This window comes from Nyctibius grandis, chromosome 6 (genome assembly GCF_013368605.1).
Source record: "Nyctibius grandis isolate bNycGra1 chromosome 6, bNycGra1.pri, whole genome shotgun sequence".
NCBI lineage: Eukaryota > Metazoa > Chordata > Aves > Nyctibiiformes > Nyctibiidae > Nyctibius > Nyctibius grandis.
Window position 1 is genome coordinate 14497662 of NC_090663.1, and position 13273 is coordinate 14510934.

Here is a 13273-nt window from a genome sequence, read left to right on the forward strand (position 1 = left end):
GACAAGACCTTGCTGCAAGCTACGGTCTTACTGACATAGAGAGCTATCAACTATACCATGCATGTATGCAGTTACATTTCACGTATTTTCAAATAATTCTTTTCTTAGTCACCCAACTTAAATACAAACTAAAAACACACTTGTAGGGACAGTTAGTCATCTGGGAATTCATTACATGTGGTTCAGAAGCAGAAGGAGATTCTTTTTTCCTTTTTTATTTTTATCAAAAGGATTTAAAACGGAAAAGATGCAATGAAGAATGAAATTCAGGTTTAAATGACAATTATATCTGAAATACAGTCTGGTATTGACACCATTTTCTGACATGCTCAGATAGTTATTTTTTCTTTGTTTAAAAGCAAGCTCAGAGAACAAAAATACAATGATTAAGTTTATTGATTTTCTTAAACAGAATGAAACTCCACTTATTTTCATCTCTCCTGAATTTTACCAGGTAGAGCAGATCATCAACTGTTCCGCCCTGTTTTATACATTTTTGTTCCACAGAAGAGTATTTACACCTGTACAAGGTACTTGCCACATCATTTGGTTTTAGGGAACTGGCAAAGATGGCTTTGAACCTGTGTTGTGTCTCCAACAGACAGGACTCAGAAAGGTAATGCTCTCTGTGAGAAACAAGAAATAATGCATCTGATTTACTCTTGCTTTGGCTTCAGGGCTTTTGTGCTACTGAGGCCAATGAACTGAACACAAGTTTTAATCTAGAGTGAGAATGTGGATCTGCAGGAGTCTGTGACTTGTGTCATTGATTTCAGTGATGGCAGGATTTCTTCCATTGTACTTAAACATAAAACATGAAAAGCAGTGTATGTAAAAGAAAGCAGAACTACGGAGACATGATGTATTATATGGACCCGTACTTTACCTTCTCAGCCAGATGAGATGAGAATTTATTTTACCTTGCGGTTGTGCTAGCCTGCTGGAAGAACTGTTGTTTGTTTCTAGAAATATACACAGCAACATAAGCTTTGGCATTTGCAGGTTTATAGGCAAGAATAAATAGAAAACTGAGCCTGCTGTCATGCTAAGCAGCTACTAAAAAGCTCCTGTGCAGGCTGTAGTTCAGCAGAGAAGTCTCTTTGGACTCCTGCTTGGCTTGGACCAAGTTGTTGTCCAGAGCTGCACTTCCAGTCTCATCCATTTATTTTCTTTTAGTGACATAATGGTTCTGAAAGGTGCAGGAATATCAGTCCTAGAAAATTAAGTTCCTCATCTCCTTGCAAATTAACCACAACATAGACAAGATCTCCTTGGAGGGACAACCTCTGAGAGCAGATAGCTCAGACCTTGTGTTTTTTCAGCCCTTGAATTCCCCAGTGGACTTGTATCAGAGACAAATTTGGTAGATTAATACATTTATTTGTATCACCTCTGATACATTCATTGCTGGCTGACATCATTTTTCATCACGAGTGTAATTAGGGAGGGTGGGAAGCTGACCAGCAATGATAAGACCTGGAGCTATCTATGTGCCATATTTGCATGTGCATGTGGAGAGAGGGGGGAGCGAGGGCAAGGGGAGGGCAGGAAAGCGTGAATAGCTTGCTTTGACTGCTGAGCGCTGGTCTAAACCTGGACAAGGCTCTCTCCCCAAAACTCTGTTATTGAGGCCCTGACTTCAGTGTTAGTAAAGAATGGTATTACCTTAAGATAACTCACACACTTGAGTGGTCTCGAAGCCCAGGTGGAGCGCAGACAAGGCACTTGTGTGCTTCTGGGAGGAAAGGAGGCAGCTCTGCCCCAGCCTGTGCCCGGCCAGGGACCTGGGCTGAAAGCACTGCTGTTCTTTCACTGGAGAGGTCTGTGAGTTACTCTGAGGTAAAATTGCCTTTTTCTTATCAAGGCAGTGAAGGCTTAAGACTCTAAATCCTGCATTACTTGAATCAATAAGCCTTGCAGTCACTGAAAAGAGTATCACTGGCAGGGCTAAAACTGCGTAATCTCCCATCTCCCTGGTGCTGATGGCTGTGTTCCCACAGCGTCTGCGGGAAATACCATTATCCCCATCACACAGACAGCAGCCAAGACACAGACAAGCCGGGCTATGTCTGCACCGCAGTGACAGACGCTCGTGAGGACTTCTCTGAGCCATCTCGAGCACTGCTGCCATGCCAAGCCCCATATACCCCAGGGGACTCAGGAGCCTGCTGCCCAAGCCCGTCTCACTGCAAAGGCAGGCTGGACACATTGCCCGTGGAGAGGGCTGATAAGCACAGCATCCACGATTTGGTCACTGGTCCAAAGCAGTGTATGGAAATTATTCCTCTTCCCCAGCCCTTCTGGGCTGTCCTCTCTCTGCCCTAGACCACAGGACTCGTCATTTCCATATGTTTTCCTACAGGGAATGTGCCCAGTGCCAGGTTTGTGCTGGCAAGACCTCCAGATTTCAGAACATCTCGTTTCTTTTTCTGACCCAGATGGCTTAGCTGCTTCTATAACCACTTTATCTAAGAACAGGCTTTTGAGGAGTATCATCTGTTTCCTCAATATATATGTATTTTTTAAAAAATAACAACAGCCGTGTAGAAAAAGGAAGCCCATACCACTGAGTAAGCAAAGAGTACTTTTACTTAACTCTCACGGGGACACAGCATTGCAACACCAGCCATGCGACAGGTCCTACCTGCTTGCCTTGTCCATCGCCCACAGCTTGGCCAAGCCATGCAGATCACCAGCAGAGACATACTGCCAGCGTGAAAGAGAAAAGGAGACACATTCGATTACTCCAGCTTCAATGCAGGCACACTGCATTTGTGTACCAGCACCCCTGAGACCCAAGGCAATGTGTGAGGCTGCACAACCCCATCCCAAAACTCAGTGCTGATGTCTACAAAAAGGCTCAGCAAAGTGCACTGTTGCACAGTGAGGAAAAATATGACAACCAGACAAGACCTTAACCAAAAAGCCAGGATTTCCAAAAAGCCTGTGAACACCTCTTTTGTGCTGAGATGGAAGCTTGCAGGGCAGTTTAGTTCTGCTCTGAAGCAAATGGTATCTTTGCCACAACAGCCAGCTGAGGCACGGGGCTTTGAATCGTGTCTTAAATACACAGGGCTTTCTCTGTAAAGTGCCTTTTTGCTTTACTTTTCCTATTTTTCAATATAATGAGAAGCTCATTTCATGAGGTGTCTCATGGCAACCCCCAAGTATCTTAAAATAAACATTTTCGTAAAACAAGTGGATTTTGGTATTAGGAAGTCAGCAACTTGAAAGGGCTTTTGTCAAAAGTTGGTGGAGGCCCTGGTAGACTGTTCAAACATGGGAGGAATTTCTGCCTGCATAGTGAGTCCTTTGACTTTTAGAAAAATATTATTGTTTGAGTTTTCAGTAACTTGGTAGCAGAAGGACAACATAGCTCAAACTTTTTTTCCTCTCAGCCCATGTGTCTGCTTTTGCTATGGAATATTCCTTAAAAAAGAGTAAATAAGTGCACTGTAAATAGCACTCAGGACTGTAGTGACATCATCAGCCTCAAGAGCTGATGCAAAACTCAGAGAGTGTGTGTCCTGAGCCCTCGTATGCTCACTGAATTGAGGAGTATGGTAAAGATGTGTCTGTGGTGGAGATGTCCATGTTATGATGATCACCACAGATAAGGTGGCACTGATTGCCTCCTGCTGTGCTCCTTTCTAATGCCAGCCTGAGCACTGTCCCACAGATTGGAAGGGCTGTAAACAGCAGCTTCTCCATCGGGGCAATCCTTAGGCAAGTTTTGACTCTAATATGTTTTGATCTTTGTCCCTTCCCCTCCTGTAGCTCTAAAGACTATTTCCATGGCCATTTTGAATATTGCCCCTAAGATGCTATTAGCCTTTGTGAAGACCAGCTTGTGTCTCCCAGTTAAAGACCTTCCCTGCCCAAGGCAGGGTATGCACCAGAATTAATAAGTGGCTTTGCATAAGTGACTCGATAAAAACAGTCACTGAAAAGAGAGTCTGGAGTTTCAAGGGCTTTGGTAACTGTGTATCTGGTTCAGAGTTGTGCCAGGTGCCTTAGACTGGAAGGACTCATAGTTCCTGGTGTCACTAGCAAGTTCTCCTGAAGTCACCAGTAGAGATTTGCTCATATCTGGACCATAAATTGAATGTATTCAGAGCTCAAGGATAATCTCACTGATGAAAACAACTGAGAAGAGAGTATTTGTCTTTTTCGAGCCCAGTTGCATATTGTGCGTGCTGAGATGCGCAGAAGTGCTGATGAGCTAGTAGACATTGGAAAATATCCATCTGGGTCAGAATCAACTATGCATGTAATCTGGCCCAGGGAGGAGAAGATTTAGGTGAGGAAATTAAACTCTGGTCCTTCTTTTTTTCCAAAATAAATAAATCCTTTTTTCCTGGTATGTCTGAGGGTAGCCCATTTTTTTAACTGAGTGGACATCCATCACAGGTGGCTTTCCTTGAGTTAGTTTATATGGGATCAAAGAGAAACCACAAGGCAGGAACACTGCAACTGAGCAAAAACTTCAGATCAAATTACTTCAGCAATTTTGCCCCTTCATAAAGCAGAAGGTCATTTTTTAATTTGGTTAAATGTTTTGGTGAGGCCTGGATCCAGCCTTTGCTTGGCTCTCTGAGCCAAGCAGAACTTGATCGCTCAGTGAGTCATTGCATTTCCCTGATCTGCAGAAGAAACTCAATGGGCGGATCATTTCCCTGTCTGTCGGTGGGACATCTCTGCAAGTGTGTGGGGCTGAGAAAATCTCACCTCTTAGCATAAGAGTCGTGGGTATGCAGGCTGCAAGTGTGGGGCCAGGCAGACTTCAAATGCAAAGGCATGAATGGTAGGTGGCAGTCCTTTCCTCCCCCTTCCCTTTGTCACTACCTGAGAACATGACCATCCATCCCAACACCCTGCACCTGCAGAAACTGAGAACGAAATGAATTCCAGGTCTCACACTTTTTGGGCAAAAATCATAAGCCCTCAGTGCTATGCAAGTACTGGATGTTTCCTCCTCTGGGTGTCTTCTTGGGGCTAAGGGCTGTGACTGCAATAGGTGGCCTTCAGGTCTTATGCCAGGCTCCCTCAGATGTGACCATGGGGTAAGGCTGCTGTGGCATGGGGCTCGGACACCTACTTGGGAGACACGGTATAGGAAGCTGCACGCTTGCCTCTCTGGCCCTAGGCAACCAATGTATAGCTCAGTTCATAACGTAATTCTGAATCAGTGTTGGCACCTTTAACATTATCCTATCCTAAAGACATTTTTAAATAGCTTTCAGCTGCCTGAATATGGCCAGGACACAGGACTTGGAGAGTTGTTTTGCTGGTGTTTCATGCCACGTTGAAGCCACGATTGTCACAGTCACTTTGACATCTAACTATCTTTTAGAACATGATCTGTAGTATTTAACTGTAGTTTGAAATGGAATCATCTCTGTAGGTAAAACATCAAGAAAGAGAATAAAAAAAAAAAAAAACAAATCTTCATTTTGAAGACATCTTTAGCAGCAGCTGGATTCCTGACTTCTTGTACTGGGAAAGCATTTATGCTGTTCAGAAGGCTGCTCTTCTGGCAGAGCAATTACATTTTAGCAGCTTGCCAAATGAGAGTGTGATAGAAGGATAATATTTCACTCCCACCCTTAGCTACTCCTTACAGTAACGAGATGGTGATTAAGAGTCTGTTTCTTTACAGGCAAGGCTTACAGTTAAGTAGCATCCTTTCCTTGGACATGCACTAGGTAGCTGTGTTTAGATCTATGATCTGGCTGCTTGGGGCCATCTCAGAAGGTTTCCTGTCTTCCTCTGGCCTATCCACGCACTTGTCTAGGCAGATGTCTTTCCTGAAAATAAGCTCCAGCAGCCAATTCATCAAGGCCAGTCCTAAATTCCCCACAGGCAGGACTCCCGACTTTGCTTTCCTCTCCGAGTATCCACCACTTTAACCTTCAGGAGCACATGATGTTACTAAACCAATCATTCTTTGTAAAAACAAAGAAATGTATAACAAGACAGTAGCATGAAGCTCTTTCCCTGTTTCCTCCAGGTGTTTTGGTGGATTTAAGTCAGAGTCTCTGCAACATATAGAATACTTCTTTTTCCCCAGAACTACTTTTCAAGACTCTGATTTTCTCTCTGAAATGGCTGGTGGGAAGTCCCCAGGTGTTCAGTCATTTCCCCTTCTCCCACCTTCAGATGAACATTCCTGGTCTACTGCAATGCCAAGGGATTGCACTACTTCATCAGATACTTTACTATTTTGGTTGATACCTAGCTGGAATCTGAATTTGAAAGGTGATGTGGGGGAGGGATTTGGGAGGGAGGATAACTTGTGAAGTAACCAGTTCTTCGTTCACGGGTACCTCTATTTTACAGGACAATTAATATGTAAAAACAACATATGTTCAGCCTCATGCCTGCATCCCAGCATCTGGATTTCTCAGCTCCGTCTGGCATCTAATAAAAGAACAGAGCCTCATAAATTCAACTCAGAAAGCAAAATAGTTTTTATACATTTATGACAACCATATAGAGATGTATTAATTCTGTTTGAGAGCATGAATGTGTAAATACACAGGTCTCCCCAAGCAGCCATTACAAGCACTATTGATTAAGAAATTGCGAGCATCTGCATAGGTTCAAAAGAGAAAATGATGCTGGACCTGGGAGGTTTCCTTTACAGCAGTAACCTTTCAGATCTCCTAAGAATGACAAGCAAGTCTGATTGATACTGCCAACATATGACACCAGTCCTGGAAGGAGACCTCTCTGTCTGCACCCTATGTAGTCCCACAGCTGTATGTTATGTTCTCGAGAAAGGGGCGTATGTGCCAAAGCACATACAGAATCAGGGCCTATGACCCTCTGATAACCCTGTGCTTTCTTACACATACTTCTGTTGCGTGAGATGCTCGCTAGGTTGTTTTCTTTCTGGAATGAAAAGTGCCGCTAGTGTTTGTTTTTGTTACCCTCATTCCCTCCTTTCCCTGCTCCAGGCAGGAAAGCGCTAGCAGCTCTGCCTCATAGGTTGGCAGGAAATTTAAAACAGCAGCAAGCCACTGCTCAGACCACCCCCAGGTTTTTTTTTTTTTCCCATTGATGTAGGAGACTATTTAATTGGGGGCTGACTTGTCAAACTTACTCGTTGATGCTTACCAGTAGCTGCCTAAACACTAGCTGATTTTTTTCCTCCCTCCCTCCTCCTTTGGACAAGCTCCTCACCATGAAGATGCTGCTGAGCCTGATTGCTCTGCTCTCTGCCGCCCTGTTAGCCAACGCAGCCCCTCCAACTTGCTACTCGAGGGTGTTGTCTCTGAGCAAAGAAATCACGGAGTCCTTTAAGGAGTTACAGACCTCCAAAGCTGTGGTGAGTCTACCTACAAACTGCTCCTGCAAAGACGCTGCAGGTTGCTTGCTTTCGATGCAAGTTTCTTTCTAAACAAAATTGCAACGGGTCTTTCTTCTTCCCTGCAGGACTCATGTGTGGAGACGCTTCCCAGGCTGTACTTGGACATACATGTAAGTTTTCACACTTCTTTCTTTCTGCTCTGCAGTAAAAGCAGCTAATGGAAAGTGCGGGTAACTCTTAAGATTGTACCTCAGCAGAGTGGTTTGAAATGAATTTTTAAAAGCTTAATTAACTAGAGAGATGAGTGACCAAAAAAAAAAAAATCTCATTTTGAACCTTATTAAAATCCCTATGGAACTTCTGAGATTTTACTTGATCAAAAATTCAAAATGAGGAAATCAATATTTTGAAGCGATTACCATTTTTTACATTATAAATTTATTGCTACAGAGCCTTTTCAGAAGTTAAATATGTGCAACAAAACTTTGAATAATAGTTTAATGCAGAATAAACTTTCTCAGTTAATAAGTCTACTTCATTTTATATCATGAGTGGCTTCTGGCACTGCAGTTTTAATAAAAAGTACAGGAATACCTTGCTGGCTTTTCCTGTTTTAAATAGCCACTTGTTGATTCCAGAAAGAAAAAGTATGTCTGAGGATATGAAAGTGTGATTCTGAGAAAAGACAGCAGTAGTTATCTCCCAGCAAACACAAAATAGCCTCCTGCACACATAGTTTATATCACAGTGTTCTGCCCTGGGATATCTGACATATTTTGCTTCTTTTCCCAGTGCTGAACTGAGTAACTAAAAAGTAGAAAATATCAGACAAACCAACAGATGTCTGACACATTTTGCCAGAGGCAACTACACTGTCAAGTCTTGCAAGTCAGGACCCTTCAGATCCCAGTTCCAGAGTTGCCAATGCCTCACTTCATTGCAAAGATCAAGCAATGTGATTCCAGTGCCTCAGTTTCCCTTGCTTTAAAGCAAGAGTGGGGATATTTGTTTACCTGCTTCACAAGGACGTTGTGAAATAAATGTTGGCTGTGCTTTATTTTGATAACACAAAGTCTGAGGTAAAAACTACTCTGAAAATAATTTTGTCTGGCTTGTGCAGTATTGCCTGTTGTATGGGAACAGAGGAATCATGTCTGTGAAATCTTGATAATCCGTTCACCAGCTAAATCAGGTGCTCTCTTAAAAGGGAGATAGTGCACCTATTCTGTAGGTAACTCCACCAACTACAGGAGCAGATTTGATTGTATTGACACTGCTGCCTCCTAAAGCATGTGAGAAAGAAGCTGGCAGACCAAAACTGTGTCTATGTACTTTTCCAAGCACTTATTTGGACCAAACACCTTTGTTATGAAACACTGATGGTGAATTTTCCTAACTGAAGGTTACATAGATTACACATACAGAGAGGTAGGAATTCAAGGTTCCCGCAGAGGCAGTAAGAATTTTGTAAGTGGTGGATGAGAAACAGAAATCTCTGTTTGTGCAGGGTTACACATACCTCTTTTACATGCTTTGCAGAATTACTGCGTGTTGGCAAAACTCCGTGATTTTGTGGCCTACCCCAGATGTGAGAGAGTGCTTGAAGTGAGTGAGCTGAAGGAAAAAGCCCGGAGCCTTTACACCATCATGATCTCCTACTGCAGAAGGGTAGGTCAAGATGTACCAACAGGGACATAGTCTCTCCTTTTAGCCCCCTCTGTCTCCACCCTGTCCCCTGAGGAGCAAAACTGGACCAGGGCCTGAGCTTCTTAACATTGTGCTATCTTCTGCCTTCCTCCTTATAAATGTTAGCCTTCTCTTTTGTTTCTCCAGGACTTGGTGTTCCTCACTGATGACTGTGGTGCTCTGGAAAATCCTGTTCTGCCTCCCATTGAGCCCGCCATCATTGAGAGCTAAAATGGAGTCAGCCCAAAAGTTGTATCTGGGAAATTTTCAAGGAGACAAAGAGTCAAAATATGTATACATGGTCAACTACAATGTTAACAACTGAGATCTTTTTCAAGCGCAGTAGCAATATTATCTCAGACCTACCCATTTTTCTCTGCCTTGGCAGGAAATGAACTGCATGCCTTGCATACCTACTGAGCTGCTAGGGAAACTACGGCTAGGGAGCATTTTTTCATTTGGCAAAGTATGATATTTCAGCTTAGTCAAATGTATAAAGTATGTTTGGTTTAAACATTAGATACTAGATCCTTTTTTTACTCTTCTGTGAATAACTAGATTCATATAAAGAAAATACATTATGATCAATATTCTATCCTGACTTAGCAGTTATTCTTTTATTAGATGGGCTTGGAAAGGACCACATTTTTTTTCTTAAAGTGTTTGATAGGAGAAGTGTAGCTCTGTACTGGCAGATGTCTCTCTACATAGTTCATATAGTATGCTGATAGTTTTTGATGTCAGACTTATAAGAATAGAGATGAAAGTGACCTGTCTGTGGAAAACTAAATAAAAATGGCCTTATAATCCAAGAAGCTTGTGTTACATCATGTCTTTTGACATCAACCCGAAAGGTGTCATTCTTACAAACTTGCTTTTCACAGTCTCTTGCAAGTTGTTTTTCACAGAATAAGCCATCTTTAGCTTTGTTTCCATAGCAATGCAAACTTTGCTGTGTCTGCATAATTTGACAATATCTAAGATTCTACTGGGAGATTTTTTCCTTACTGCAAAAAATTTATTTGATTAAATTAGTGGCTTTTTTTAAAAATACTGTTTCGGTGTTTTGAGAATGTAAGCTGTGCGGCAGTGGGTCAGAAAGACTATCAAATATTTGGACAAATTGGTATGTTTCTAAGACACAGCCCATGTACTGAGCTAGTGAGATTAATAAAATTTCCAGACAATAGTTTCAGAGTCATGGGTGAGGACATGAGACTTTCACACCTGGCAGCTCTTTGGTGCCAAGAAAGAAACAATATCTTCCCCTTTTCTTGGAAGTAGCTGCTATTACCCAGAGTCCCTTCCTTCCCCCTGTGCAAGTTGTTCCTCCTTCTCCTACATAGTGTTCACTGCTTGTTCATCTGCAGCATAGTCAGCTCTGGTGACTTGGTCAGTGGTCTCACCATGTTTTATAAAAAATATCTTTATATCTTCGGTAATTATGGGATTACATGACAATCACAGCAAGAAAACTGCAGAGCAAGATGTTTCCTTTCCCACAGAAGCCCAGACAACTCCATCCCTAGAACTGGACTTTGGTTAAAGTCTATGCAGGTAACTATGGCACTTCTGCCTCTACTTCTTTCCTGTCGCACACACTTTGTGAAACTGGGTATTTGGTGAGATTTTTCTTATGGATCTTCTGATAACTCCTCTTTATCCTGCTTTATTGAAGTAAATAAGTCTTTCCTAGTCCATTTTGATGGAACTTGTGATCCTAACTCCATATTTCTCCCATAATGTTCCCATTCTTTCAATAACCTTCCAAATAGATTTCTCTTGCTTTAGGCTGATTGCATGTAGCCTAATTTCTTTAGGACAAAATTTCTTGCAAGAAGTCTTTGGAATTGGAAATACAATATAAATCATTACTTTATTTGCCTTTCTTTAGTTAGTAACTTTAGATTTTTCATGACTGACAAGGGCACACTCTGTCTGCAACAGACTTTTAGCATGGTTACTCACCAACAGCTCAGCTTGGTGCTGTTACATCCTACTTCTGCAGAAGCTGAGAAAAGCAACTAGATACTTTGGGGACTGTACATACTTGAATGGACTTTAAAAGCCTATCTTCCATTTGCAGATGCTGTATATTTTATTCCCAGAATCAAATTTTTCTGGTTGTTGGTGTGCTTTTACATGAAGTGTATTCCCTGTGGTTTATGCTGTGACTCTCTTCACATCTTGTATGCCATTTTTAATGGAAAGTGTGCTGAAAGCAAAGCTATGCTCTTTGAATTCACAGTACCTTGCTGTCACTCAGGCTGTCTTAAGAGATTTGTGATTAGATGAACACTTTTTATGAACAGCATCTTTTTCCAGGTTGTCACAGTCCAGGGGAAAAAAAACACTGATAAAGAGATCTAATCCACTTGTAATTTGCCAAGAAATCATTCACTTCTCCCTTTCGGTAGGACAGCAAGCTTATGAACTTTTTAATTTACCATTATACCAGGTATATAAGGAGCAGTGGAGCCATTTATGCAGCCGAGCATTTATTCCTGCAACACAGCAGCCCGTGCTTGTTAGGGCCCCAGCCAACAGGGAGACCATGAAGGGATTAAGACATATTTGTTGTAATTTGTCAGCTGGCATGTTGCCTAGTTAGTGCAGGATATTACCAAAAGTACCTAATTGAGAAACTGTACTCAATTTGTACGATCACTAGGGAAGAACTGTAGAAAAACAAAGCATGTGTTCTGTTGTCTTGCCTGTTGAAGGAGGTTCGTTGGAAAGAGCAGTCAATCCTAGGACTAGGTTTCCTTTTGTAGACTTCTCTCTATCTTCAGGAAGCCTCAATAAAGACCAGTTCTAGAACTGCTAGGCTCTCCCTCATATTATCATATGGAATCCCAAGGCAGTCAAAATGGTATGTCTTGGGGACTGTCTCTGCAAAATTATTCAAAGACAATAATTTCAAATTTTGCCAGAGGGTTATATTATGGATTTTACTAGAACCAGCACCTTTCCCATCTCTTTTGTTCCAGTATCAGTCACACGGGCTTTCCCTAAGTAGGTACTCTGGTCACTTAACTCCTCATACACTGTTTTTTGGTGAAAGAAGAAAAAACAGTAAAGGGGAGGAATCTGTACTTTTAGGCTGTACACGTTTTGGAGTGAAGCCTTAAGTTTGTCCAAACACCAGATTTGGGAGTGCCCATTTGTCCATTGCACCTTTCCCTACGTATGTGGAATCTGTGGGTTGAACTAACAGGATGCTGACAGAGATTTTCCAAAAATTTACTACAGTGCTAAGGTCTTGTAAATAACATTACCTTGCAAACATTTAACCGCTGTACTTTAACCAGTACTTTTTCCACAGTAAAACATTCTAACTTTTGGAGTGTATGGCAATGCAAGTGAAAATTACAATGGACAAGCTCCACCAACTTTATTTGTGCAACATTTTGGATTCACACTTTTCTTTTAGGCTTGCTATGGTCAGGAACCCTGTGCCACCCAAGATTTTACTGTTAGCCTGCCAGAATGAAAAAAACAGTATGCAAGGGAGCTGTTGGTAGCTAAGTCAAACTTCAGAGATCATGTCCAGAGACAGGCCAAAATCTCTTTATCAAAAGATTTTTCATAGTCTATGTTTCCTCAGCATAGGGTAAATGTATATCCTCAGTTAAATAATATAGTAATGAACAGAAAACCAATTAGAATATCTATCTTTTGAAGACAGATAAATACATACACATATACCCTGAAATCTTGTTTCACGTTCGCAGGTCTGTAAAGAGGACGTGTTCAGACAGATAAGAGGATTTTGAAGCCAAACAGATCACAGAATCACAGAATGTTAGGGATTGGAAGGGACCTTGAAAGTCATCTAGTCCAATCCCCCTGCCGGAGCAGGATTACCTAGATCATATCACACAGGAACGCGTCCAGGCGGGTTTTGAATGTCTCCAGAGAAGGAGACTCCACAACCTCTCTGGGCAGCCTGCTCCAGTGTTCAGTTACCCTCACCGTAAAGAAGTTTTTCCTCATATCTATGTGGAACCTCCTGTGTTCCAGCTTGCACCCATTGCCCCTTGTCCTGTCAGTGGATGTCACTGAGAAGAGCCTGGCTCCATCCTCATGACACTTGCCCTTTACGTATTTATAAACATTAATGAGGTCACCCCTCAGTCTCCTCTTCTCTAAGCCAAATAGACGCAGCTCCCTCAGCCTCTCCTCATAAGGGAGATGTTCCACTCCCTTAATCATCTTCGTGGCTCTGCGCTGGACTCTCTCTAGCAGTTCCCTGTCCTTCTTGAACTGAGGGGC

At 42.2% G+C, this 13273-nt stretch overlaps 1 protein-coding gene across 1 annotated transcript; it reads left to right on the forward strand.

Annotated features, from left to right (window-relative positions):
* Window positions 1–7186: 7186 nt before the first annotated feature.
* CYTL1 (cytokine like 1) lies at window positions 7187–9229 on the forward strand. The gene is made up of 4 exons (XM_068404122.1): window positions 7187–7330; window positions 7438–7482; window positions 8852–8980; window positions 9146–9229. The coding sequence occupies exons 1-4, from the start codon at window positions 7187–7189 to the stop codon at window positions 9227–9229; spliced, it is 402 nt and encodes a 133-aa protein (XP_068260223.1).
* The last annotated feature ends 4044 nt before the right edge of the window (window positions 9230–13273 follow it).

What these genes read in the sequence shown, in the direction of transcription:
- CYTL1 (XM_068404122.1), top strand. Translation starts at nt 7,187, where the DNA reads ATGAAGATGCTGCTGAGCCTGATTGCTCTGCTCTCTGCCGCCCTGTTA. An exon ending in TACAGACCTCCAAAGCTGTG is followed by an intron (nt 7,331 to 7,437) that starts GTGAGTCTACCT and finishes TCTTCCCTGCAG; the next exon opens with GACTCATGTGTGGAGACGCT. An exon ending in GGCTGTACTTGGACATACAT is followed by an intron (nt 7,483 to 8,851) that starts GTAAGTTTTCAC and finishes CATGCTTTGCAG; the next exon opens with AATTACTGCGTGTTGGCAAA.